Source organism: Anabrus simplex, chromosome 1 (assembly GCF_040414725.1).
Source record: "Anabrus simplex isolate iqAnaSimp1 chromosome 1, ASM4041472v1, whole genome shotgun sequence".
NCBI classification, from domain to species: Eukaryota; Metazoa; Arthropoda; class Insecta; order Orthoptera; family Tettigoniidae; genus Anabrus; species Anabrus simplex.
In genome coordinates this window covers 510,512,744-510,539,489 of record NC_090265.1, presented here as the reverse complement: position 1 = coordinate 510,539,489, position 26,746 = coordinate 510,512,744, and the positions used below count along the sequence as shown (strand labels likewise).

The following is a 26,746-nucleotide window of genomic DNA, read 5'->3' as shown; positions in this document are numbered from 1 at the left end:
AACTAAAGTTATACAGGATTAAATTTCCGATCATTCATGTCTTATATATTTTTACCGTACCGGCTATGATAAGAGAGATATTGATGAATTTGTATTTTTGTTGCTTAGTCCATATCAATGCCGAGCCGCGAGAAAATGGGTAAACAGAATTTATGAAAATTGGCATATAGAGTCGGGGAATAAGAAACTACAGTTTAAGTTGTAAACAATTTTATTCACCTTGGATGAAATGGTAGCGTAGGGGAAGACGCCTAAAATTTAATTTTTAAATACCTATGCTATTGTCCTATCGAAAAGTACTACATAACAAAAGTTATAGAAAATACAATTTCCGATCACTTATGTTTTATTCAGTTTTAACGTGCCGACTATGATAAGAGTGGTATTTCAGAGTCGGAAGAAAATTAAACGTGAAGGCCTACAATATCCAAAGCGCATAACATTGATCAACAATAACATTACATTGTCCATTGTTTGCTGTGATGTTCTTTGTAGTGGTGGCTACTGAATGCATGATTCGAAGCAGTGTATCGATTCATTCAAGTGTCCGAGTGAATCGATTCACAGAACAGCGAGCTCACGGCACACGATTCAGCTTACTCCCAGCGGACAGTGCTGAGTGGCGCACTCACTGGACACTGGCAGAGAGCTGAGCCTCCGCTGCAGCGAGACATACAGTGAGCCATAGTACACTGAAAGAATCGTATGCTATAATGGACTCTCGAGCTCACCTCATTTGAAAATAATACCCATTTGCATTCACTGTCCTCTTATTACAGGGAGGTTTAAATAATAGATGGATTTACTTGCAGTGTTAAAAAGGTAGTCAAAACATAATTCTGAAGTAGGTAGGCTATTAGGTTATACTATTTTATTAGTTGAATGAATCTTAGTATTATAACTTAGTTGACATTTGACAATTAAACTCGACTCTAGCCTGCCCTATGACTATGAGTCATGCTCATGACCACTCAGAAGTACCAGTTTTATATTGGGAAGAACGGCTCAATATTCCCTCAGTTCATATGTCCCATCGTTGCACAAGACTTCAATCATATGTGGACAGTAAGTGAGCCGACTGACGCAATAACTTAACCAACAGTATGTTGAATCAGAAAACCAGCGGGCTACTGTACATCTCGGGTAGCCTATACAAAATATGACAATTTAAAAAATCCTCAGCTGATAGAAAAATACATATTTTCAAAAATGACTGAGCGACTTGTCATGCGGTAATTATCGCGTAGCTATGCGCTTGCATTCGGGGGATGGTGGGTTCGAATCCTACCGTCGGCAGCCGTTAAGATGGTTTTCCGTAGTTTCCCCATTTTCCCACCAGGAAATGCTGGTACTGTACCTTAATTCAGGCCATGGCTGCTACCTTCCTAATCCTAACCTTTCCCACCCTGCGTCGCCGGAAACCTTCCATGTATTAGGGTAACTAGCATTTTTTCTAAGAAAGGAGTTCATGTAGTATGAAGACTAGATGGCAGCTGCGAGCACTGAATGCTGTTGCTGCTGTCTTACCAGCACATACTACACAGATGCAGTCAGTGGCGAAGCGTGAGCTAAATAAGGGGGTAGACAGATATTTTTAAAGCTATTTAATCATATTATCAATATTATATTAATGACTCTGAAACTAAGACAAGTCCTATAACAACCTAGTGTATAACCCAGGGAGTAAAGAATGCATTCCCTGGTATAACCCTACGTGCACTCCTTTTACACTGACTGACAGAGCAAATGCAACACCAAGAAGGAGTGGTTTGAAAGGGATGAAAGTTGGGGAAAAAACAGACGGCACGGACGAATAATTGATGTTTATTTCAAACCGATATGCAGGTTACACAATGCGCATGGCATCGACTCAGTAGGATGTAGGACCACCGCGAGCGGCGATGCACGCAGAAACACGTCGAGGTACAGAGTCAATAAGAGTGCGGATGGTGTCCTGAGGGATGGTTCTCCATTCTCTGTCAACCATTTGCCACAGTTGGTCGTCCGTACGAGGCTGGGGCAGAGTTTGCAAACGGCGTCCAATGAGATCCCACACGTGTTCGATTGGTGAGAGATCCGGAGAGTACGCTGGCCACGGAAGCATCTGTACACCTCGTAGAGCCTGTTGGGAGATGCGAGCAGTGTGTGGGCGGGCATTATCCTGCTGAAACAGAGCATTGGGCAGCCCCTGAAGGTACGGGAGTGCCACCGGCCGCAGCACATGCCGCACGTAGCGGTGGGCATTTAACATGCCTTGAATACGCACTAGAGGTGACGTGGAATCATACGCAATAGCGCCCCAAACCATGATGCCGCGTTGTCTAGCGGTAGGGCGCTCCACAGTTACTGCCGGATATGACCTTTCTCCACGCCGACGCCACACTCGTCTGCGGTGACTATCACTGACAGAACAGAAGCGTGACTCATCGGAGAACACGACGTTCCGCCATTCCCTCATCCAAGTCGCTCTAGCCCGGCACCATGCCAGGCGTGCACGTCTATGCTGTGGAGTCAATGGTAGTCTTCTGAGCGGACGCCGGGAGTGCAGGCCTCCTTCAACCAATCGACGGGAAATTGTTCTGGTCGATATTGGAACAGCCAGGGTGTCTTGCACATGCTGAAGAATGGCGGTTGACGTGGCGTGCGGGGCTGCCACCGCTTGGCGGCGGATGCACCGATCCTCGCGTGCTGACGTCACTCGGGCTGCGCCTGGACCCCTCGCACGTGCCACATGTCCCTGCGCCAACCATCTTCGCCACAGGCGCTGCACCGTGGACACATCCCTATGGGTATCGGCTGCGATTTGACGAAGCGACCAACCTGCCCTTCTCAGCCCGATCACCATACCCCTCGTAAAGTCGTCTGTCTGCTGGAAATGCCTCCGTTGACGGCGGCCTGGCATTCTTAGCTATACACGTGTCCTGTGGCACACGACAACACGTTCTACAATGACTGTCGGCTGAGAAATCACGGTACGAAGTGGGCCATTCGCCAACGCCGTGTCCCATTTATCGTTCGCTACGTGCGCAGCACAGCGGCGCATTTCACATCATGAGCATACCTCAGTGACGTCAGTCTACCCTGCAATTGGCATAAAGTTCTGACCACTCCTTCTTGGTGTAGCATTTGCTCTGTCAGGCAGTGTATTTCTGAAACAGTTATTCAAAGCGTTCTACGGAGCAAAATACCGGTTTACTTGAGAGACGACCTCAGTACCTATCATCCGGAAATAAACACCAAACAAGGTCATTAACTAACTCACTGCTAAGTTTTCCTACTCACCACACTACTAGTAACAGTGAGTCATTCTTCCCCGCTACTATCCGCCTGTGGAATTCCCTGCCGGCTGAAATTAGAAACAGTACTCAGCCGTTCAAAAAAATGTTGTTGCAAACATTACTTATATATCAGAACATAATCCAAAAGAACATTTATCTAAGATAATGTACTTTCTTCGTGTAAATATTAACCGTAGGATCTATGCCATGAGCTTTACGAGTTAGTCTATAAGTTGCACAGTTGTAGTATGTTGTAGAATTTAACATAAATAGTGTATTATGGTTGGGCATAATAGCAGGATCTATAGCCTGAGCTACGCCATAGAAAACAAGACGATAATAAATAAATGAATAAATAAATAAATAAGTTGGCTGCGGGGAACTGACAAATAACACCGTACTTTTATAATTAAAAATAGCAATATAATTCATTGTCATGTAAATTTAATGAGAGGTTAATAATAGATTTTCGTACAACTCATCTTACACAATATTCTTGTAAATTAGTTCAATCCGCCTGTCCTTCATTTCAGCAAAAATGTCTATTACTCTCGTCTTGAAGTCAGGCGTCTTGCTAAGATGCCACAGCAGTTCCTTCTCTATAGCTAGAGTTCCAAGTTGGACAGTCTCCTTAAATAGGTTTTAATTCGTTTTAAGGCACTCACAGCGCGTTCGCTAGAAACTGACGTTAACGGAATAGGTAGCATCAAATTAAGGAATTTTGTTGTTTCCGTATACACACGCTGGAGTTCATTATTAAGAATGTACGCCAATAGTTGCTGGGGTCGAATATATTTATCGGGATCAGAGTAAATGTTGATAAGTTCGTTCTTAAGTTGATATACATGAAAAACCTTAGGGTACATGACCATGAGTTCGTTTAAATGCTGTTGGGGAGATTGTGAATGATAAATATTAAATTTAGTTTCGTCAAGTAGTCCTTCGAAACGAAGGCTTTGGTAATTACCGAAACGTGTTTCTAACTGAAGCAACACTGAATCAAGAACCTCGTAGGCAACTCTTCTTTGACCCTGGTTGGCCTTCACGACATTTGAACACAAAGCAGAACATGCTTCTTCGATTTTTTAATTACTTTATCACTTCTGAGAGATCTGATGGTATAATAGTAGTAGCTACCTTAAGCTCTTTAATACACAAATGTACATCAGAAGACGCTTTCGACTGCAGAATACTAAACAAGAAGTCGGTATAGACAAAAATTCTAAAAAAGATACGGAGGAGGAACAAAAATTTGTGATTGTTCAGTATATTGTCTATTCCTATTGCTGTCTGGATTGATTCTGGATCGCAGTTGTCAGAATTTATGATATGATCCACTGCCCTTTTCAACTCGGAATAATATTTTCTCACGGTCATAACAGCTCGAGAATGATAATTCCATCGGGTAAGGGAAGGGTGAGGAAGCTGAAAACCTTGCTCTCTCAGCAATTCTGCACGACATGAAGAACGAGAGAAGAATGTGTGGAAGACAGATAAATTGCATATGAACAATTTCACCTCTTTTATAGTTTTCGCAGCATGAAGAAGAACCAAACTGAGTTGACGAGCGTAACAATGTACGAAGATGGCAAGAGGATAAGACTGTCTGACAATTGCCTGGACACCTCCTTCATGGGCAGAGATTACTGTAGCTCCGTCACACGTCTGACATACGAGTCTGGTATCATCAGTGTTCCATTACTTCAGAACTGAGATTATGACATCAGCTAAACCCCTAGCAGTCTTATGAGCAGACACGTCATAAAAGCCTAGAAATCTCTCTTCGACTTTACCGTTAACACAATACCTCACAATAATACTTAACTGTGATTTAATGGAAACATTTGTAGTTTCGTCAGCTTGGACAGAAACAAATTCAGCTAATTCTATCTCTTTTTGAATACGTTTCTGAACGGCAACAGTAACAGCTTTAATCAAATAATTTTGTATGTCACTAGAAGTATCTTTGAAGACATTTTCTGATTCTAAATGATCTTTCATGAAAGATTCCTCCGAAGCCAGTAAGTCAAGAGTAGCTAAGTAATTCCCTTTATTAAATGAACATAATGAAGAACATTGACTTTCTCGATGACCCCTGAACGGCAATTCCTGAATACTTAAGTGGTAAAAAACGTCTACTAATCTGCTGACAATCTTCCTATTTTTTGAAACCATTTCATTGTGTTTAATAACATGTAGTCTCTGCCCCTCTAAAACGGCATGATCGATACGGCACCGCCCCAGCATGTGACATTCCTCGGCCCACTTTATATGATTCTTAGATGCCGCGTGCTTTTTTCTCGAAATTTTTTATGGTATTTACACCCGTTCTGTGCCAAGAATCTTCCCCGTCAACGCCAAACATCAAGCAATAAAAACACAATAACTTTTGTTCACGACTTTTACCCGTTCCACACAACCACTGATATTTGTCATACCAGCTTTTCTGAAATTTTCGAACAAATTTTCCGTCCTGTTGTGATAATGTTAGGTCAGGCTGTTTCTGTAAAGTTTTTATCGTTATCTTTTGTTCTAATGACAAGGAGGAAATGCCATTGTTAAGTAAGTGAATCGAAGTCAGAACTGGTAAATTCAGAAGCCATGATAGGCCTATCATCAATAAACACAAACTGCCACACGAGAAAACAGAATAGCACTTTATATTTTATCACCAGTAACTATACACTATTCCTTTATAATGAAAAATTAACACTATCACTTTATTGTAAGACACTAGCACACGCATACACTATTAGCCACCTTGCTCTCACGTATCACACCACATTCGTAACTTTGAAACTGTAACTGTTCTTTCCCGTTATAATGCCGTACCGTAACTTCGAGGGCCCTGGGACCGCTACGGTAGCTGTGAAGGCCCTTCAGGAACTCTGAAAAGTGGTGGCAGAAGGGGCTCTGGTTAAGACGCAGCAAATCGTTATGCTACTTAGGTTCCAGAATGGGTAAAAAAAAAAAAAAAAAGTAAATAAGTAAATAAATGCAATGTAAATATTAATCTTATACCAGTTGTATAGTATCATTTGAAGTAATTCCACATACTGTATATCAGTTGACTATATTTGTAAGTAGTACAGGAGATATTATAAGTAGAATTTTGTAAACAATATAAATTTATTAAGGATGAGCTGTGTGTTTAATACAAAACATTGTTAGCGTAAATTGTATAATATTGTATTATAGGAAAATTTTCTTCTCTTGTTAATTTAATATTTAGTGCTTGATAATAATGTATTTTAGTGTACCATTTGCCACCGAGGTAGACACCTCATTTGCAAATAAAGAGATTTTGATTTGATTTTGAACTAATATTGGCGGGCAAGAAAATGCATGTACTTGAAGGGTATTCGTGCTATCATTCATTTATTAGGTGTAAGTTTGCTATATTTCGTATGTGAACATTATTATATCATTATTTTGTTTTAAGATGTGTCTTATAATAAAGTAAATTCAAATTAATTACATTTAAAGCATGCCTGAGATGGTAACCAATAAGAGCACCTTTATAACTGAGGTCCAAATAATAGCCAATGAGAGCAAGAAGAGACGCTGGTAAGTCTGTCTACTGGGCGGAGCAATCTCGCTATAGGAAAGTAATAGTTCCACAGTCAGCACCTACAGATGGCGTTAGTGTTGTTCTGAAAGCTTTGAAAATCAAAGGGAAAATACACAGAATGGACAGCGTCTACTTTTGTCTACGTACTTCATGTAATTGACGCGAGCTACAGCATTGCCGAAGTGAGTCGAAAATAAGTAAAGTGGGGAATACAATAATGTCTTGTATTTGGAAATAATTAATGTTCTATAAAAATAATTGAATTTACTAGACAATTTCACGTTCACAAAATTTAAGGGTACACGCTGTCTACCCTGTCTCCCCTGACTCTTCGCCCCTGGATGCCTGGATGCAATAGGAGCGGTGACTAATGTGCCGTGAATCGGATCACTGTATCGATTCAGTAACGTGAACGGAATCAAATGAATCGATTCAGTAAAGTGAATCGAATGTCCCATCACTAGTTCTTTGTCTCTTATGCTGACACTCAGCTCCGATATGTGGGTTTACTGCTGCGTACCGAGTATAACAGCCTGACTGAATATTGGCGGGAAATAGCTGGGGAGTTAGATAACTTTCTTCTTTAGCATGTCATTCCTCGGGTTCATATATTTTCTGATACTGTTGGTACGTAACACACTGGTTCATCATAGTATTCCGGCTATTCGATCCCTACTCTGACGCGCTGTTTTGAATGAGCAGTGTGCACATTTCAAGCAGAGGCTCTCTTAGTAGTAGTATAAACTGGTCTAGAATTACAATTTAGGCCTATTTCAAATTATAGCACCACAATTCACTAACTAACTCAAAATTCAAGCCTGAAAAGAGGCGTTTCTTAAGAAAAGTTTCTTCCTTTTTACTTTTATTAAATCTACATTCATTTTGTTCCAAATTAGCAGCGAAGATGGGGTTTCTCCTCTTGCTTGGAGGAAAAATTTGCCTCCAAGTCAGATAGTTTTTCCACCGCCAGTGTAGTGAATTGAGATTTTCCTACTTATGGGATACTCCTAGGAAACAGATAAATAAACGGACATAGTTTTTGCCCTGGGACTCTCTACTATTCAGACCCCCTGCCGATAAAAAAACGTATGTTCACGGAAAACGACTGTCTGCGGCCTGGTCATTCCAGCTCTGGAACTTTGGACTGTTAGATCGGCAGCGTAATACTGTTCGTTAAAAGTGAGAAAATGTGTGGTTTTTCATTTGATTATTTCATATGAAAGCATTGCTTTTAATCGCGCCATTCCTACTGACGTCATTGTAATGACCTATGTTCATTTCAGTTGGGAAAACCATTAAGAGTCTCTTTCTGAGGATCTAAAAAGGCAGATAGAGAGTGAGTGTCTGCAGTTACAATGAAAACTCCCCAAACTGATTGTGACTGATGGTAGGCAAGTGGGCCTACCATTACAATGACAATTCCCTAACCCAGTCTTCATATGAGAAAAGACGTTTGGTGACTTCCCCTTCGCGTTTGTAGGGTAACGTTAAGAGCTATGCAATTTAATACAATCTCGCTCACAACGTGTATACTACCTAACCTAGCATGCTGTATATAATGTAGAATTCCGTAGCGAAGCTCGGGTACATCAGCTAGTACATAAATAAAATTACAGGGTGCAGTGAAGGAGAATATTTAGTCTAATCGCAGAGGGAACAGTACCTAATAAGTAATAAAATATCAGCTTGTTTACGTGGAATTTAAACGATAACATCGCGATGAGGATATCCAATCAATATACTGTATATTTTTTCGGGAAGATATCATACAATTGAACTATAAACCCATTTTTATGCCCCATTGCTGAAATGTCAGCGTCTTGGCTTTTAGTCCTCAGGGCCCCGCGTCTGATTCCCTGTGGGGTCGAGATACTTTTCATCTTAAAACCGGCTGATATCCTTTGCTCCTGGACTGGATGTGTGTGTTGTCCTCAACATTCCTACAACTCATACACCACACATTTCACTATCCTCCACTACAATACAAGACAGATGCCACCCACCCTGCCTTATAAGGGCTGCACAAGGCTATGAGATAAGGAGGGGATATAACCTACTGCCGGGGTGAGTAGTTCAGGTAGTAGAGCTCAAGTTGGCAGGTTCAATCCTGGCTCAGTCCGGTGGTATTTGAAGGGGCGCAAAAACAGTGGCAGCGATTAGAGGGAGAAAACATCGCATTTTTATTCCATTTTAGCCACCTGAAACAAGAAATTATTTTTTTAAAGCAATCTGTATAAACCCTGTTGTCTTATCAGCTAATTTTAATTTCTTTATTAAAAAATACTTCGGCACCCCTAAAGATGGTTTTTCCGTGGTTCCCATTTTCACACCTGTACCGTAATCAAGGCCACGGCCGCTTCCTTCCCACTCCTAGCCATTTCCTGTCCTATAGTCCCATAGTGATAGAATAATTATGGTGAGAATAGAAAATGAACCAGTTGACATGATAATAATACAGGTGTACATGCCAACAACGAATCATTCAGATGAAGAAGTGGACAAGGTATATGATCAGTGAGAGGGGTTGATGGATACGATTAAGGACAACGAGAATCTCATTTTTCTTGGAGACTGGAACGCTTCTGTTGGTGAAGGAGAAGATGGGGAGACTGTAGGACAATATGGTCTTGGAGTAAGAAATGACAGGGGACAACAACTAATAGACTTTTGTAAAGCAAAAGGACTAGTAATTACAAACACCTTGTTCAAACAACCCAAGAGAAGAAGGTATACCTGGACAGCACCTGGAGATAAAGCGAGATACCAAATAGATTATACTACCTGATGTACCCGTGCTTCGCTACGGGATTCTCAGAAAGACTGACTTGGTGGTTTTCCTAACTGAATTCAACATAGGTCATTACAAAAACGTCAGTAGGAATAGCGATTGAAGAAAGCAATGTTATCATATAAAATACTCGATCAAATGAAAAACCGCACACTTTCTCAATTTCAACGAACAGTACTACGGTGCCGATCTAAGAGTCCAAAGTTCCAGAGCTGGAATAACCAGGTCGCAGACTGCCGTGAACACTCCTCTGTCATTTTTCCGTTAAATATGCACATTATGCATTCCAATCAGTGGCTCAGTGTAGGGATTGTATAGTTCGAAAACTATGATGAACCAGTGTGTTACGTACCAGATATATCAGAAAATGTATGAATCAGAGGAATGGCATGCTAAAGAAGAAAGTTATCTTACACCCCAGCTACTTCCCACCAATATACAGGCAGGCAGTTTCAGTCGGTACGACCAGGCGAGTTGGCCGTGTGGTTAGGGGCGCGCAGCTGTGAGCTTGCAACCGGGAGATAGTGGATTCGAACCCCACTGCCGGCAACCCTGAAGATGGTATTCGGAAGATAGTGGGCTCGATCCCCACTGTCGGCAGCCCTGACGATGGTTTTTCCGTGGTTTCCCATTTTCACACTAGGCAAATGCTGGACTGTACTTTAATTAAAGCCACGGCAGCTTCCTTCCACTTCCTAGACATTTCCTATCCCATCGTCGCCATAGGACATATCTGTGTCGGTGCGACGTTAAGCAAAATAAATGGTATTCCGTGGTTTCCCATTTTCACACCAGTCACACCAGGCTGTACCTTAAAGCCAAGGTCGCTTCCTTCACACTACTATTCATTTCCTATCCCATCGTCGCCATAAGACCTACCTGTGTCGGTGCGACGTCAAGCAAATTAAAAAAAAAAACTCGGTACACTGCAGTAATCTTATCTATCGGGGATGAGTGGAAACAGAAGACAAAAAGCACATCACAACAAACAATGGTCAATGTAATGTTATTGTTGATTATGAGGTTTCTATATTGCAGGCCTTCACATTAGTTTTCTTTCGACTCTGTGATATTAGGGTGTCTTACAAAATTATTTATATCGTAGACTGTAGTTCCTTATTCTCAGACTTTACATACTGATTTTCACTAAATTCTGTTTACCCATTTTCTCGTTATCGGCGCTGATATGGACTTAGTAACAAAAATCCAAATTCATGAATATCTCCGATTATATGCGGTACGGTAACAATGTATAAGACATAAGTGATCGGAAATTTAATAACTTCTTACATAACTACTACTAACTTACGACATAACTAAAGTTATGTTAGTTATGTAGTATTTATCGATACGACCACTAATAACATAAATAACTTATTTGAGAATTACATTTCAGACCTTCCCCTAAACTACCATTTCACTCAGCGTGAATAAAATAATTTGTAGCCTAGATTGCAGTGGTTCATAACCCGACATTACATACCGATTTTCATTAAATTCTCTTCAGCCGTTTTCTATTGATGCGTGTACAATCATACATACATAGGTACATACATAGGTACAGACAGACAGACAGACAGACAGACAGACAGACAGACAGACAGACAGACAGACAGACAGACAGACAGACAGACAGACAGACAGACAGACAGACAGACAGACAGACAGACAGACATTACGGAAAAGTAAAAAATGCATTTTCTTGTTACTGTGGACATGACCGATACAGAAATACCATTCTTTTCAAATTCTGAGCAATGTACAGACAAAACTCTTATTTTATATATATAATATAGATTATGGTAGCCGGCCCCGTGGTGTAGGGGTAGCGTGCCTGCCTCTTGCCCGGAGGCCCCGGGTTCGATTCCCGGCCAGGTCAGGGATTTTTACCTGGACCTGAGGGCTGGTTCGAGGTCCACTCAGCCTACGTGATTCGAATTGAGGAGCTGTCTGACGGTGAGATAGCGGCCTCGGTCTAGAAAGCCAAGAATAACGGCCGAGAGGATTCGTCGTGCTGATCACACGACACCTCGTAATCTGCAGGCCTTCGGGCTGAGCAGCGGTCGCTTGGTAGGCGAAGGCCCTTCAAGGGCTGTAGTGCCATGGGGTTTGGTTTGGTTTTTTATAGATTATGGTAAGGGAAAAATACCAGGAGCTGATGTAGCGAGTGACCACAACCTAGTATTGTTAAAATCTGATTTAAGACTAAGAAAGAAGAGAAAAAACGCGGAAAAATATTGCAGATATAATGTCAGGAAACTAAAACAAGACATAATCAAGGAAAACTATCAAACACTGGTAAAACAGAACGTCGCAGAAATACCCAATGGTACAATAAATGAGAAATGGATGGGCCTTAAACACTCTATCATAGAAGTTGCAAATCAGGTAATAGGGAAAACGACGAAACAAGCACGAGGACCATGGATTACAGATTATGTGCTTGAACTTATAGAGGAAAGGAGGAAATTAAAAAACCCAAAGAATGAAGAAGGAATCAGAAACTATAAAAGACTCCGAAACCTAGTCAACAGAGAAGCAAAGAAGGCTAAGGAAGAATATATAATGAGACAATGCAAAGAAATAGAAGAAAGAATAGAGAAAGGAAACATGGAAACTGCTTATGAATTGATTAAGAAACAATTTAGAACAGTCACTGGCCGTAGTAACAGCATATTAGGTGAAAATGGGAAACTGTTGTCTGAGGGCAAAGAAGTGGGAGAAAGATGGAAGCGATACATAGAAACCACATGTAAAGATCCTACTGACATAAATGACCTTGAAAATGAAGACAACATAACAAGTGATCAACTGGGACCCTTTTTAACAAAAGAAGAATATCTTACGGCTGTGAAAGAATTGAAACCTAATAAAGCGCCAGGATGCGATGAAGTAACTGGAGAAATGATACAGAGACTGGATGATGAAACACACGGCTATATTTTTAAACTGATTACGGAAATATATGAAACCGGAGAAATTCCAGATTTTAAAGTCTTTCATAATCTCTATACCAAAGAAACCTGGAACTCTAAAATGTGAAGAACATCGCACCATGAGTCTATTAGCGCACACGTCAAAAATATTGACAAGAATAATATATAACCGAATAAGCAATAAAATTTAACCACATTTGGCTGAAGATGAGTTTGGATTTAGATGAAATAGAGGCACACGAGAAGCTATTCAAACGTTACGACAGGTCATAGACAAAATGCTAGACGTTAGAAAACCTTTGTTTATTGCATTCGTGGATTTAGAAAAAGCTTTTGATAATGTGAATTGGAATATGTTAATGAAGATTATGACTAGTGTTGGTCTAGATTTTAGAGATAGACGAATAGTATACGAACTCTATAACAACCAAAGAGGCATCATAAACATAAATGGTGAAGTATGGGAGGCTTATATAAAGACAGGAGTACGACAGGGATGTAATTTGTCACCAGTGCTGTTCAACCTGTATATTGAGAAAGGCATTGAGGAATGTAAAGAGGATATGGAAGGGATAAAGATAAATTGAATTGAAATCAAAATGATAAGATTTGCTGATGACATAGTTGTCATAGAGGAGAACGAAGAGAAACTACAAAGTGCATTAATAAGAATGAATAAGATAGTGAGAGATAATTATAACATGAAAATTAATACAAAAAAGACCGAAATTATGGTATGTAACAGCCAGCATATTGCAGTCGACATCAGAATTAATGATATACAACTAAGGCAAGTAAATGTCTTTACCTACTTAGGAAGTAAAATCACTCCAGATGGCAAAAGTTCTGTCGACATAAAGAGCAGAATTTCCCAAGCAAAGATTGCTTTTTACAAGAAAAGGATACTACCTACATCAAGCAATTTAAATGTGGAGACCAAGAAGAGATTTATTAAGTGCTTTGTCTGGAGTGTGGCCTTGTATGGATCAGAAACGTGGACTATTAGTGCAGGTGATAAGATACGTCTGGAAGCATTTGAGATGTGGTGCTGGAGGAGGATGGAAAACTCATGGACAGCAAAACTCACCAATGAAGTTCTTAGACGAATAGGTGAAAAAAGATCCTTTTTAGCAACAATAAGAAAGAGAAGAGACCAATTAATTGGCCATCTCTATAAGCACAATGGTTTCATAGTTAATGTCATGGAAGGAATGATTCAAAGTAAAAGAGGAAGAGGAAGACCTAGACTGCAATATTCAAGACAGATCAGAGATGACGTAGGAACAGGCTCATATGTGGAAATGAAGAGATTAGCGGATTACAGAGAAGAGTGGAGAAGACGAATTGCTGCCAACCAATCTTAGGATTGAGAATTGGGAAAGAAGATAGTCGTCATAACACCTATCTGTGTCGGTGCGACGTAAAACAACTTCTACATACTTAGCGGCAATACGCACAAAATGCTATTCGCTGCGACTGATTCGTACAGTGCCAAAGCAAGAAGTGGAGACTCGCGCAGCAGCGTGTAACATGTTCTGTGAGAAGGGTAGCAGGGGTATATTTTGCCAAGGTCATGGACTCGGAGGTATGCGCGCGTATTTGTCAGTCTGGCAGTCTCACTCAGTCATCTAGTGTCTGTTACCCTGTTACGGTGTAGTCAAATAAAAAATTAGTTTAAAATGTGTAATTACGCCGTACTTCTACATAGAGGAGAATCGGGTAATATGGAATACCATTTACTTTTGGCAGTATAACTTCTTACCGAAATCAGTTATGAAATATAAACAAATATGGTTTGAAAATTCAAATAATTACCCAAGATTCTCTATATTTTTAAATTATAAATTGTTAATGTCTTCACGTCAAAATTATTTCTTTCAAAAAGTTGCACTTGGTGGGTAATACGGAATAGTCGGCTAATATGGAATAGTAGGGTAAATAATATGTAAATTAAAATACAGCTTCAATAAATTCTTTCAGTTATATTTAAGGAACGTTCTTACAGATGGACGTACAGAAATTTTAAAAAATCGAAAGAATAAAATTGGTAATTAACTTAAATGATAATCTGTATACACTAATTATTCAGAGTTTTCTTTTTACAGTCACTTGTTCATTCAGTGACAAACGTCACAGATGCAGAAACTGAGATCTATAGGTAGTTAAATGTTATGATATACCAGGATTAATGCAATTAATTTTAATTAATTTTAAACCTCATTTTACTTTGAAACTAAAACAGTGTTCCATAGCCTATATCCCGACACACCATGTTTGAATTAAAGGATTCGTCATGCCATTAACTTTGCACAACAAGGAAGTTACACTGGTGTAGCAATATAAGCAACTCTTGTACAATATGTAACATTGGATTTCCCAGGACTAAACTCAGTGTTGGTAATTAATACAAGCTTTAAAATAATTACCTGCAAAAACTTTTCAAGTATGAAAAACAAATATTTTTGCTCCACGCACTAACCTCACTCACGGGCATGTCGAATGTGAATACAAAGCATCATGAGAACATTTACCGTAATTCGACGAGTTTCCACCTGAGAGCAGTACCTTACAGGCAAGATATTGTGGTATTCCATTTTGCCCGACTATTCCATATTACCCGATTCTCCTCTACCTGTAATACATGTGTGCCGGTAGTTATTGTTCCTTTGGTGAAAGTTTCATTGAATAGTATTGAATCAAAATTTAAAAATAAAAAATGCCGCACTTAAATTTGTAGACTGTGAATGTATGCCTCTCTGTCGAAATTCGCTAAGAGAGCATAATAAACGTACCATGTTGTACTTTCTTTTCTCACTTTCGATGTTCCTCCCCTACCCTCCCACTGTATCCCCAAAAACCTAGGAATTTTAGGTTGTTTATACATGTTTGTGCCGCAATTCCCAATAGTCGCATGTAGGTAGATTTACTGTCACGTGAAAGAACTCCTGCGGGACAACATTTTGGCACCTCGGCGCGTCCAAGAAAACGTAAAAGTAGTTACTGCGACGTAAAATTAATAACATTATTATCAATAACAACATAATTGTAATACGGCTTTCGGCATTCCCTTCACGAGGAGAAATTCGAACTTTAAATCTTCTGATCGTGAAGTGGGAACAACAGCTGGACCCTAATTCTGAACAAAGGACATGACGTCCACGTGAGGAAATTCACCGGAACAGACTAGGAATCAATTCACTTATTTGAATCACCACATCCTGTTCAGAACAGAACTGATGAGAACTAGTCTTTGCATTGTGACGTTCTTAACGAGTGAAAATGCAGCTGGTTCTTTTGTGATGTTTCAATTTTATTTTAAGTTTCGCCCTCCCTTCCTAGTACCATATAGGCCTATTACGTGATCGTTTTCATCTTATTAACTCCTATGATGAGTTTGGCGTCAGGAAGGGCATCCGGCAGTACAAACTCACTACGAAGATTCACCTCACTTCATACTCGACACCGTAGAGCAAGGGGATAAGGGTTGGGCGCACAGTAAAAGTTTGTTTTTATATGTTAAATCTTCTGATCGTGAAGCGGGAACAACAGCTGGACCCTAATTCTGAACAAAGGACATGACTTCCACGTGTGAAGAAATTCACCGGAACAGACTAGGAATCAATTCATGAACGCCTTAGTGAGTCATTTATTTGAATCAGCACATCATGTTCAGAACAAAAAAAAAAATGATTTCATATATTTTACAAAATATTCGGGTAAAAATTGACTAAGATTATACCAGGAATAGTGCTTTAAAAACTGTGAAAACTTTCAGGGTACTAAAAGGGGAATCTGTGCTATTGGTACTATCTTGTCTTCGTTATCTCTGCATTGTATCATTCACATCTTAATGTCTTAGGAAATAAGTCAACGGAAAGCCTAAAGAACTAAAGTGGGTATTTATAACACATTCATTCTATTTTATAACATTTAGGTCCTTAAGTCTTCCAAAATTAATTATGAAGAAATAAATTTATTAACTACTTGAGAAAGAAAACTCGTGGTATCAGAATTATTCTTAAAAAACAAAATTAAAATAGAATGGCGATGTTTCATTAACTATCAAATCGCACTCAAAAATAAGTTATTTAGAAACTAGCTAATGTACCCGTGCATCGCTACGGAATTCTACATTGTATACAGAATTCTAGGTTAGGTAGTGTACACGCTGTGAGTAGGATTGTATTAAATTGCGTAGCTTTTAATGTTACCATAGAAACGCGACGGGGAAGTCACCAAACGTATTTTCTTATGTGGGCTGGGTTAGAAAATTTTCACTGTAATGGTAGGCGCCCTTGCCTAATATCAGTCACGATCAAGTTGGGGATTTTTCATTATAACGGCAGATACTCACTCTACACCTGCCTTTTTACATCCTCATAAACACTGTCTTAGTGGTTTTCCCAACTGAAATCAACATACAGTAGGTCTTACAAGGACGCCAGTAGGAATGTCACTATTAAAAGCAATGTTATCATATGAAATACTCGATCAAATGAAAAAACACATTTTCTCACTTTTAACGAACAGTACTACGCTGTCGGTCTAAGGCCCCATTCACAATGTAAACGTAACCGTAAACTTAACGATGTAATGTAATCGTAGAATTAACGCAAAATTTGTGGTGTTCACAATACATAAACGTAAGGAGTACCCAGCAGCCAATCAAAACACTGTCATGTTATTTAACACAGAAGTCGGGTGTTAGGCTATCTCTCAGTTTTATATTTTATATCCTCGATGGAATCAAACAACATGGTAAGGGAATTCATATTACTTCAAACATCTCTTGCTTTGCCCCTGGGAGCTGTGTACATGAAAAGGCGAACTAAACAACGGTGCGGAAAGTGGGTTCATCACTTGAATCGAGGAAGGTTATCTCAGGGCGATTTGGGTAATTTACTGTAAGAAATGTCCCTCATCAGTTCGTTTTGTACATGCGGATGAAACCTGAACTGTTTGACGCTATTTTACAATTTGATGCCCCTTTCCAATTTTTTTAAAAAAGTGTAAGGTCTCCTTTACCAACATCTATGCTCCTAGCTATCACACTCCGATGAGATGTTTGGATGATATCGTTTTCGCAAACTAGTAGTCTGTCATAATGTTAAGAAATATATAGGGACACTGTTTTATCTATGACGGGGATTGTCTCTCGTTCGGTCGCCGGCGCTGCGAGCTTGTCTCCCGCCATTTACCGTCAGATTTCATTGCTAAAGCATATTTATTTCCACGTATTCCCTTTCGGAAGCGTCTTTGTAATTCCTTTTCCTTTTATCACACACACACACACACACACACACACACACACACACACGCACACACACACACACACACACACATATTATTTTAAGAAGAACTAGAAGTGTTTCGTCGAAAAAAGTGATTATATAGCGCACAAAATACAATGTTTACGTCTGCTCTGATTGGCTGGTTCTTACACCTAACGTAAAATTAATCGCAAGAGCTGGGAGTTTGCAATCCCTTAATTTTACGGACTCGCAGTTAAGTTTACGTCGGCGCATTGTGAATGGTTTCATCAGACAACATAGCCGCAAACATCTATGTTAACGTTAATTTTAAGTTTACGTTACGTGACGTTTGCATTGTGAATGGGGCTTAACAGTCCAAAGTTCCAGAGCTGTAATGACCAGGCCGCTGACAGCCGTAATCCATGAACACTCCTCTGCTATTATTCCGTTAAGTATGGACGCTGCTCATTCGAATCCCCGCTTCAGAGTAAGGATCGAGTAACTGGAATACTATGATGAACCAGTGTGTTATGTACCAGTGGTATCAGAAAAATATGAACCACAGGAATGGCATGCTAAAGAAGAAAGTTATCTAACTCCCCAGCTATTTCCCGCCAATATTCAGGCAAGTTGTTACACCCGGTACGCATCAGTAAAGAGAATGAGAATGCGCAGCAGTAATCCCATCCATCGAGGATGAGTGGCAGCATAAGAGACAAAGAATATCACAAAAAACCAATGGTCAATGTAATGTTATTTTTGATCAATTTTATGAGCTTTAGATGGCCTTCACATTTAGTTCTCTTCCCACTCTGAAATACCACTCTTAACATAGTCGGTATGGTAAAACTGAATAAAACATAAATGATCGGAAATTGTATTCTCAATAACTTTTGTTATGTAGTACTTTTCGATAGGACAAAAAACATAGGAATTAAAAATTAAATTTCAGATGCCTTCCCCTAAACTACCATTTCATTCAGGGTGAATAAAATGAGTTATAGCCTAGATTGTAGTGGCTCATTTCCCGACTTTACATACCGATTTTCATTAAATTCTGTTTACCCATGTTCTCGTGGCTCGGCGTTGATATGGACTTAACAACAAAAAATACTAATTCATGATTATCTCTGTTATCATAGCCGGTACGGTAAAAATGTATAAGACATAAATAATCGGAAATTTAATTCTATATAACTTCAACTGTGTAGTATTTATCGATAGGACCACTAATAACATAAATATTTGAGAAATAAATTTTAGGCTTTCCCCTAAACTACCATTTCACTCAGCGTGAATAAAATTATTTGTAGCCTGGATTATAGTGGCTCATTTCCCGACTTTACATACCAATTTTCATTCAATTCTCTTCAGCCGTTTACCCGTGATGCACGTACATACATACAGACAGACAGAAATTACGGAAAAGTAAAAAGTACATTTCGTTGTTGCTGTGAACATGGCCGATACAGAAATATAATTCTTTTAAAATTCTGAGCAATATACAGATAAAACTCTTATTTTATATATATAGATGTATGAACATTTATGTTTAAATTCAATTTTTTAAATCCTTAAACATGTGAAATTTGAAACTTATCTTGATGAAGTCCTCACTTCTCTCCACTCTAGCACAGAATGCTTTTCCTGGTAGTAAATGTAAAATAAATGTATATATTCAAAATTAGTTTTGGCAGACTGAAGAAACTAACAGTTATAAATTAACTGGGTCAAAACTGAAGAGAGATGGCTTTAGCTATTAAAAAAAAAAAAAAACACCACTCATTCTACGCAAATGAAGTTGTTTAATGAACGTTAAGTATGATTGTAGCTTGAATTCTTCTTCCCCATCCCTCTTCTTACCTCCTTGATGCGCTAATGCTGATGCGATATGAAGATATGCAGGTCAGGACTAATTAAAGAAAGATGAGGCAATGTCATACCTTCTTATTCACAGATACTCCGTGATCTGAACTCCCTTCCAACGAAGTAGGTCTATGTACTGGAGAGTTCATATTCTCCAGCTATTCTTAGTCATCACCTGCAAGTTCTTTAACATCACCATCCTCAATACTCTCTCGAATTTCAGGAACTAACAACAAGATTAGAAAATACCCTACAAATATAATAATAATAATAATAATAATAATAATAATAATAATAATAATAATAATAATTCCTCCTCCGCTTTTCTCACATCTGTGGGGTAGTGGGTGCGAACTCTGTCGCACATGTGGATTTGGTCATGTTTTACGGCCGGATGCCCTTCCTGACGTCACCTCTATACGGAGGGATGTAATTACTATTGCGTGTTTCTGTGGTGGTTGGTAGTGTAGTGTGTTGTCTGAATATGAAGAGGAAAGTGTTGGGACAAACACAAACATCCAGTCCCCGGACCAAAAGAATTAATCAGATGCGATTAAAGTCGCCGACCCGGCCGGGAATCGAACCCGGGACCCTCTGAACCGAAAGCCTCAACACTGACCATTCAGCCAATGAGCCGGACAATAATAATAATAATAATAATAATAATAATAATAATAATAATAATAATAATAATAATAATAATAATAATAATAATAATAATGGAGAGTACTCGGAATGAGGAGATAAAAGCTAAGTTAGGATCGAACTCGATGGATGAAGCTGTACGCATAAACTGGCTTCGGTGGTGGGTCATGTTGGCGAATGGAAGAACATAGGTTAAGTAGGAGAATCATTGACTCTGTTATGAAGGGTAAGAGAAGTAGAGGGAGACCAAGACGACGATGGTTAGACTCAGTTTCTAACTATTTAAAGATAAGACGTATAGAACTAAATGAGTCCACAGCACTTGTTACAAATAGAGGATTGTTGCGACGTTTAGTAAATTAACAGAGGCTTGCAGACTGAAGGACGAAATGCATAACGGTCTATAATGATGTATGTATGTAATAATAATAATAATAATAATAATAATAATAATAATAATAATAATACAAAATCGAGACTCGCAAACAAACAGGAAATAAAAATGCACAGACATTCACAGAGACGTTAGAAAACAGTCTATTTTTTTAACACATCAAAATAATGAACTCCGACAGACCCGCAAAGCGAAATAATCAAATTCTATGAAAGCAAAAGTAAAGCCAAAGCAGACAATATGAAATACTATAGATCGGTGAAACCAAGAAACTATCTTTAGATCCAAAAATCGCTAATAGTAGTTTAACGAAGAGAGAAAAACCAAAGAAAACGACCGGAACAACTTGGATGAAAGATAGAAAAGAAGTACGCAGCAAAAATATGAAAGAAATAGGGAAGGCAAACTAACGCTTCTTGGTATTTTGTGTTTTCCTAAATGGGCTTACTCATAAATAAAGGAGTAACTTCGATACCAGGGTGTCCGCGGTTCGAATCCCAGCCAATATATGTGGGAATTTTTATACGAAAAGTCACGTCCTTGTTAATGGAATTTACATAAACTGGATGTTTTTAGCTGTGGCCACGCTATCAACACTCACATACAACTATAAGCTTGCTTTTTATAATAATAATAATAATAATAATAATAATAATAATAATAATAATAATAATAATAATAATAATAATAATCTTTAGCCGACGTCACTGATTCAGTCGGTAGTCCTTGTCCTTCTGTTCCCGGCTGAAATGTGTGACATTTGAAGGTATTCATTCACAACAACTCCCTGGCATTGGCTTCCGGCACGTTAAAGGACAGCTGTTGAAACAACATTCGCACAACACGGCGCATCTTTAAACAATCGATATCGATTGAAGGGACGGTAAACAAATAACATTTTCTTCCGCTTCTCTCACATTTGGGATTTGGCCCTGTTTTACGGCCGGAGACCCTTCCAACAGAGATCTATTCACAATCGTGTGTTTCTATGGTGGTTGGTAGTATGGAGAGTTGTACGCGGATGAAGAGGTGTGTATTGAGAAAAAAAAACAGTCCTTGAGTCAAAGATATTAACTAGAAGCGGTTAAAATCTCCAACCCGTTTGGGAGTCGAATTTAAGATCCTCTGAAACGAAGGCCTCAACGCTCACTGTTCAGGAACCAGAGTGTTAAACAAGCATTATTATTATTATTATTATTATTATTATTATTATTATTATTATTATTATTATTAAGCAGCAGAAGATTAGAAAGACGTGGAAATCGAAATGAAAGCGTGCAAACGTTTAACCATGTTTTTCACGGCAATTTCCAATGCGGCTGACAGCATTCTCCAGAGCGGGGACGATTATAATCAGTAAGGTAGTTGCATGGAGCCGGAACGAGAGCTTCTTGTTGTCCTTGAAGTAAGAAAACATTCTGTAACATGCATGTGTTGTTACCTGTCTGTTGAGCTTCTATCGTTGTTGTCACGTACAATAAGATGCACCACATCCATTTCATTAGATCGGTCATTATGAAGTCGTAGCCACGAGGAAGATTATAGAACTCAAATAAATACTACTTCTCCTAGTTCACGTTGGAGAGTAACTGACGAGACGACATTCCTTACTTCCTGTGCAACCAAACTACTTCTATGTGGTCACGTGAACGTCAGCAAGGCCCCCTTATGACGTCAAAGTCGGATTACCGTGTCTCCCGTTTCGATTGCCATCGCAGATCTTGAGATGTCCTACGGGTAAATCTTTAAATTATTATTACATCCTCGGCATATTATAATGAAGTCGTTAGTAACCAATATTAAATTTCGAAATTTAATTTCTTGAGACGAGAGCTTTCTTCTTTTTCTTTTTATATGTAGGCCTACAATGAGCTCATCGCATTTCAATCTGTCAAACTTCGGGGACGGTACATTGCATCTCCAGGTAAAAAAATGTGTCGCAGATATGGTCGTAAGGTTTATGGCGTACAATACCGGTACGTCTTTCTGACATAATTAGAATTAGATGTAACAAATCGAGCATATGGTAATGAGGCAAAGTATGTGGAGGAACATTAAAGAACGTTATTGATGACAGGCCGGTGGTATGAGAAGTAGCTCACGTAAGGCGTAAGTTTGATCTACATACTGCGCGCGAAGGTGAGTTCTGTGAACGTTTCCAGGGTAGTCGCCGCCCGAGTGAAGACGAGATCTGGCCACTTTCCACGCTTACGTCGATACTGGAACCCTTTTGATCTGGAAAGCGGACGCACCTTCCCTTTCGTGAGGTGGATGCGGCAGTAGGAACATACGACGAAGATAAACTCGACGCGCAGCAACTCCACCAGCCTCCACTCGGGCCTGTCATCCTCCACGAGCTTCTGGTGGTCAGAGGTCCCCAGTGACTACATTGTTATCTGCAATCGACTATCGGCCCAAAGACGCGGTAGAAGTGCTGTGCTGTACGTCGCGCTGCGTGGAAGACTCCACTTTCTTGCGGTGATAGTATCCTCTAGCACAGGGGTGCTCAACATACGGCCCTTGAAGGCATTTTATGTGGCTCCCTGACCGATATTTTATAATGTGTTTAAGTTTCAGTTTATATTTTTTCGTAGATACCGAAAAACCTAGTTAATAAGAACTTAGTTGTAATTTACGGAGAAAGGAGGTAAAACGATAAGACACATCTCTGAATAATTCGCAGTGTTCTTCTTGACGTGATGTTTCTTTCACTGGGCTATAGGAAAGCTCTAAGATGCATAAATATTCCTTCCTCGGAAGCAGGTACGGATTAGATTTTTTTTTTCCCATTCGTTTCTTGGAATTACAGCTGCAGACTTTCCCGGTGAGTGAAAGACTTGCTGCATTCCACGGGGGATCATGTAGGTAGAGTTATCTTGGGATATCCACAATAAATGGCCAGTTTACACCCGGAAAGTGCTTTGGGAGATTCGCAGACTACTTTACTGTGAACTAACATTCTTACGAACTACTGCTACTCAAAGTAGTTTTAATAATGTATTTGTGAACGAAAATGTCCTTTTCCAAACGTAGGAAACGGTACAGTTATGGAAGGAAAATATCTCAAATTTAATTAAAGGTCTCACCGCTCAAAAACGAATGTTCACGCAACAGATCGAGGAAAATATACTGTAGTTACAGTCCGTGCTAGTTAGAGAGTTGCACATTAATTAGCCGCAAAAGGAAAATCATTTTCTGACGGGGAGTTTGTGAAGAACTGTATACACTGACTTAGCAAATGCCATGGGATAGCCACCTAATAGCGTATGGGGCCAACTCTGGCCTTGCGAACTGCAGTGAGACGCCGTGGAAGTGAGTCGACAAGTCCCTGGTAGTCCTCTGGACGCAGTTGACACCAAATCGTTTGCAGAGCGGCCGCCAATGCTGGTCTGTTCGTGGGTGCAGGATCCATGGCACGGAGCCTGCGTTCCAGGACATCCCAGATATGCTCGATAGGGTTCATATCGGGGCTCCTGGGTGGCCATGGCAGTCGTTGGACCTCCGCTGTATGTTCCTGGAACCATTCCCGGGCGACGTGGGAGCGATGTGGCGACGCGTTATCATCTTGAAACACCCCAAAACCGTCTGGGCGCTGGAAGGCCAAAAATGGGTGGAGATGGTCTCCGAGCAGCTCAACATACCACGTACCATTCAAAGTCTCTTCAAGAACAACTAGAGGGCCGCATTCCATACCAGGAAAATGCACCCCAGACCATAACAGAGACACCAGCACCCTGGACCACACCTTCGCGGCAGGCGGGATCCATCGCTTTATGTGGTCTGCGCCATACACGGTGCCTCCCATCGGCATGGTGCAGTTGAAATCGTGATCCGACCATATCACGTTACACCATTGTTCCAGTGTCCATCCCTGGTGACTGGCGAAAAATGCGCGTCGTTGTGCCGGATGACATTGGGTTAACAGTGGCACCCATGTGCGGCGCCGGCTCCCATACCCCATAGAATCCATGTTCCTACGGATTGTCCACTGGGAGACGTTTCTAGCACGGCCTGTGTTGAATTGAGCCGTGATTTGTTGCACGGTTGCCCGTCTGTCACTATTGACAATCCGTCTCAGATGTCGCCGGCCTCGGTCATCGAGGGTGGCAGGACGGCCGGTCGTTTGTCTATTTTGGACAGTGACACCCGCATTCAACCATTCACGATACACCCTGGACACTGTTGATCGTGTGAAGCCGAATTCCCGCACCACTTCCGAAATCGCACTTTCCATCCGTCGGGCACCGACCACCATACCCCGTTCGAACGGTGTCAGCTCACGACGACGTTCCATGTTACACCTATCACATGCACAACCACTGCTCACAAGGTCTCCTATACAACTGCCGCTGGCACAGAGGGCGCGTGATGCGCAGACAACACACCTGCGCATCAGTGCTCCGCTATCCCATGACATTTGCTCAGTCAGTGTACTTTCTGTAATAGAAGAAATGTGTACTGAAAAGAAACAGCTGATAAATTCTGTCAGCTTATCGTGGAGCACAATGATGAAATGAAATGGCGTATGGCTTTCAGTGCCGGGATTGTCCGAGACAAGTTCGGCTCGCCAGATGCAGGTCTTTCGATTTGACACCCGTAGACGACCTGCGTGTCATGATGAGGATGAAATGATGATGAAGACGACACATACACCCAGTCCCCATGCCAGCGAAATTAACTAATTATGGTTAAAATTCCCGACCCTGCCGGGAATCGAACCCGGGACCCCTGAGCCTTTTAGACAGTATTCACCATAGTGGAGTAAGGCTGGCAACGGGAGCTTTCCGTACTAGCCCCATTCCCAGCCTACTCGCTGAAGCGGGAGTTTCGCCTTTACGGGGGCAGCAGTTACTCCTCACGTAAAAAAAAAAAAAAACCCATGGCACTACGGTCCTTGAAGGGCCTTGGCCTACCAAGTGATCGCTGCTCAACCGAAGGCCTGCAGATTACGAGGTGTCGTGTCGTGTCGTCAGCACGGCGAATCCTCTCGGCTGTTATTCTTGGCTTTCTAGACCGGGGCCGCTATCTCGTCGTCAGATAGCTCCTCAATTCTAATCACGTAGGCTGAGTGGACCTCGAACCAGCCCTCAGGTCCAGGTAAAAATCCCTGACCTGGCCGGGAATCGAATTCGGAACCTCCGGGTAAGAGGCAGGAACGCTACCCCTACACCGCGGGGCCGGGTATTTTCGAGTTAGTATTGTTAGTACCGGGCGAGTTGGCCGTGCGTGTAGAGGCGCGCGGCTGTGAGCTTGCATCCGGGAGATAGTAGGTTCGAATCCCACTATCGGCAGCCCTGAAGATGGTTTTCCGTGGTTTCCCACTTTCACACCAGGCAAATGCTGGGGCTGTACCTTAATTAAGGCCACGGCCGCTTCCTTCCAACTCCTAGGCCTTTCCTATCCCATCGTCGCCATAAGACCTATCTGTGTCGGTGCGACGTAAAGCCCGTAGCAAAAAAAAAAAAAAGTATTGTTAGTACCGGCAGGATCGAGAATTTTAACCATCATTGGTTAATTTCGCTGGCACAGGGGCTGGGTGTATGTGTCGCCTTCATCCTCATCCTCATCACGACGCAGGTCACCTACGGGAGTCAAATCAAAATACCTGCACCTGGAGAACATGTCCTCGGGCACTTCCGGCATTAAAAGCTATACGCCATTTCATTTCATATCATTTCATTGGAAGAAGAAGAAACTAATTTACTAACAGAAATACTGATAAAAATGAAATTCCACAGCCTGTTTCCAGTCATTCGACCAGGTCAGGAATGGAAGGAATGAAGCCCCCATCTAGCGGCGAGGATAGGAATTGTGCCGGCTGCCGAAGCCTGTCGCACTCCTCTGGGGCAATGATTAATGAAGGACAAATGACATGAAAGGATATTGGAGAGTGTTGCTGGAATGAAAGACGACAGGGAAAACCGGAGTACCCGGAGAAAAACCTGTCCCGCCTCCTCTTTATCCAGCACAAATCTCACATGGAGTGACCGGGATTTGAACCACGGAACCCAGCGGT

General features: G+C 40.8%; 1 protein-coding gene across 1 annotated transcript in view; it reads right to left on the bottom strand.

The window, feature by feature from the left end:
* Positions 1-22,341, bottom strand: part of LOC136857037 (serine protease snake) — a 131,649-nt gene extending 109,308 nt beyond the window's left edge. The window contains exon 1 of the mRNA XM_067135386.2: positions 22,172-22,341. Coding sequence (XP_066991487.2) covers positions 22,172-22,244 — 73 coding nt within the window. The 5' untranslated portion in view covers positions 22,245-22,341. The remainder of the gene's footprint in view (positions 1-22,171) is intronic.
* Between the last annotated feature and the right edge of the window lie 4,405 nt (positions 22,342-26,746).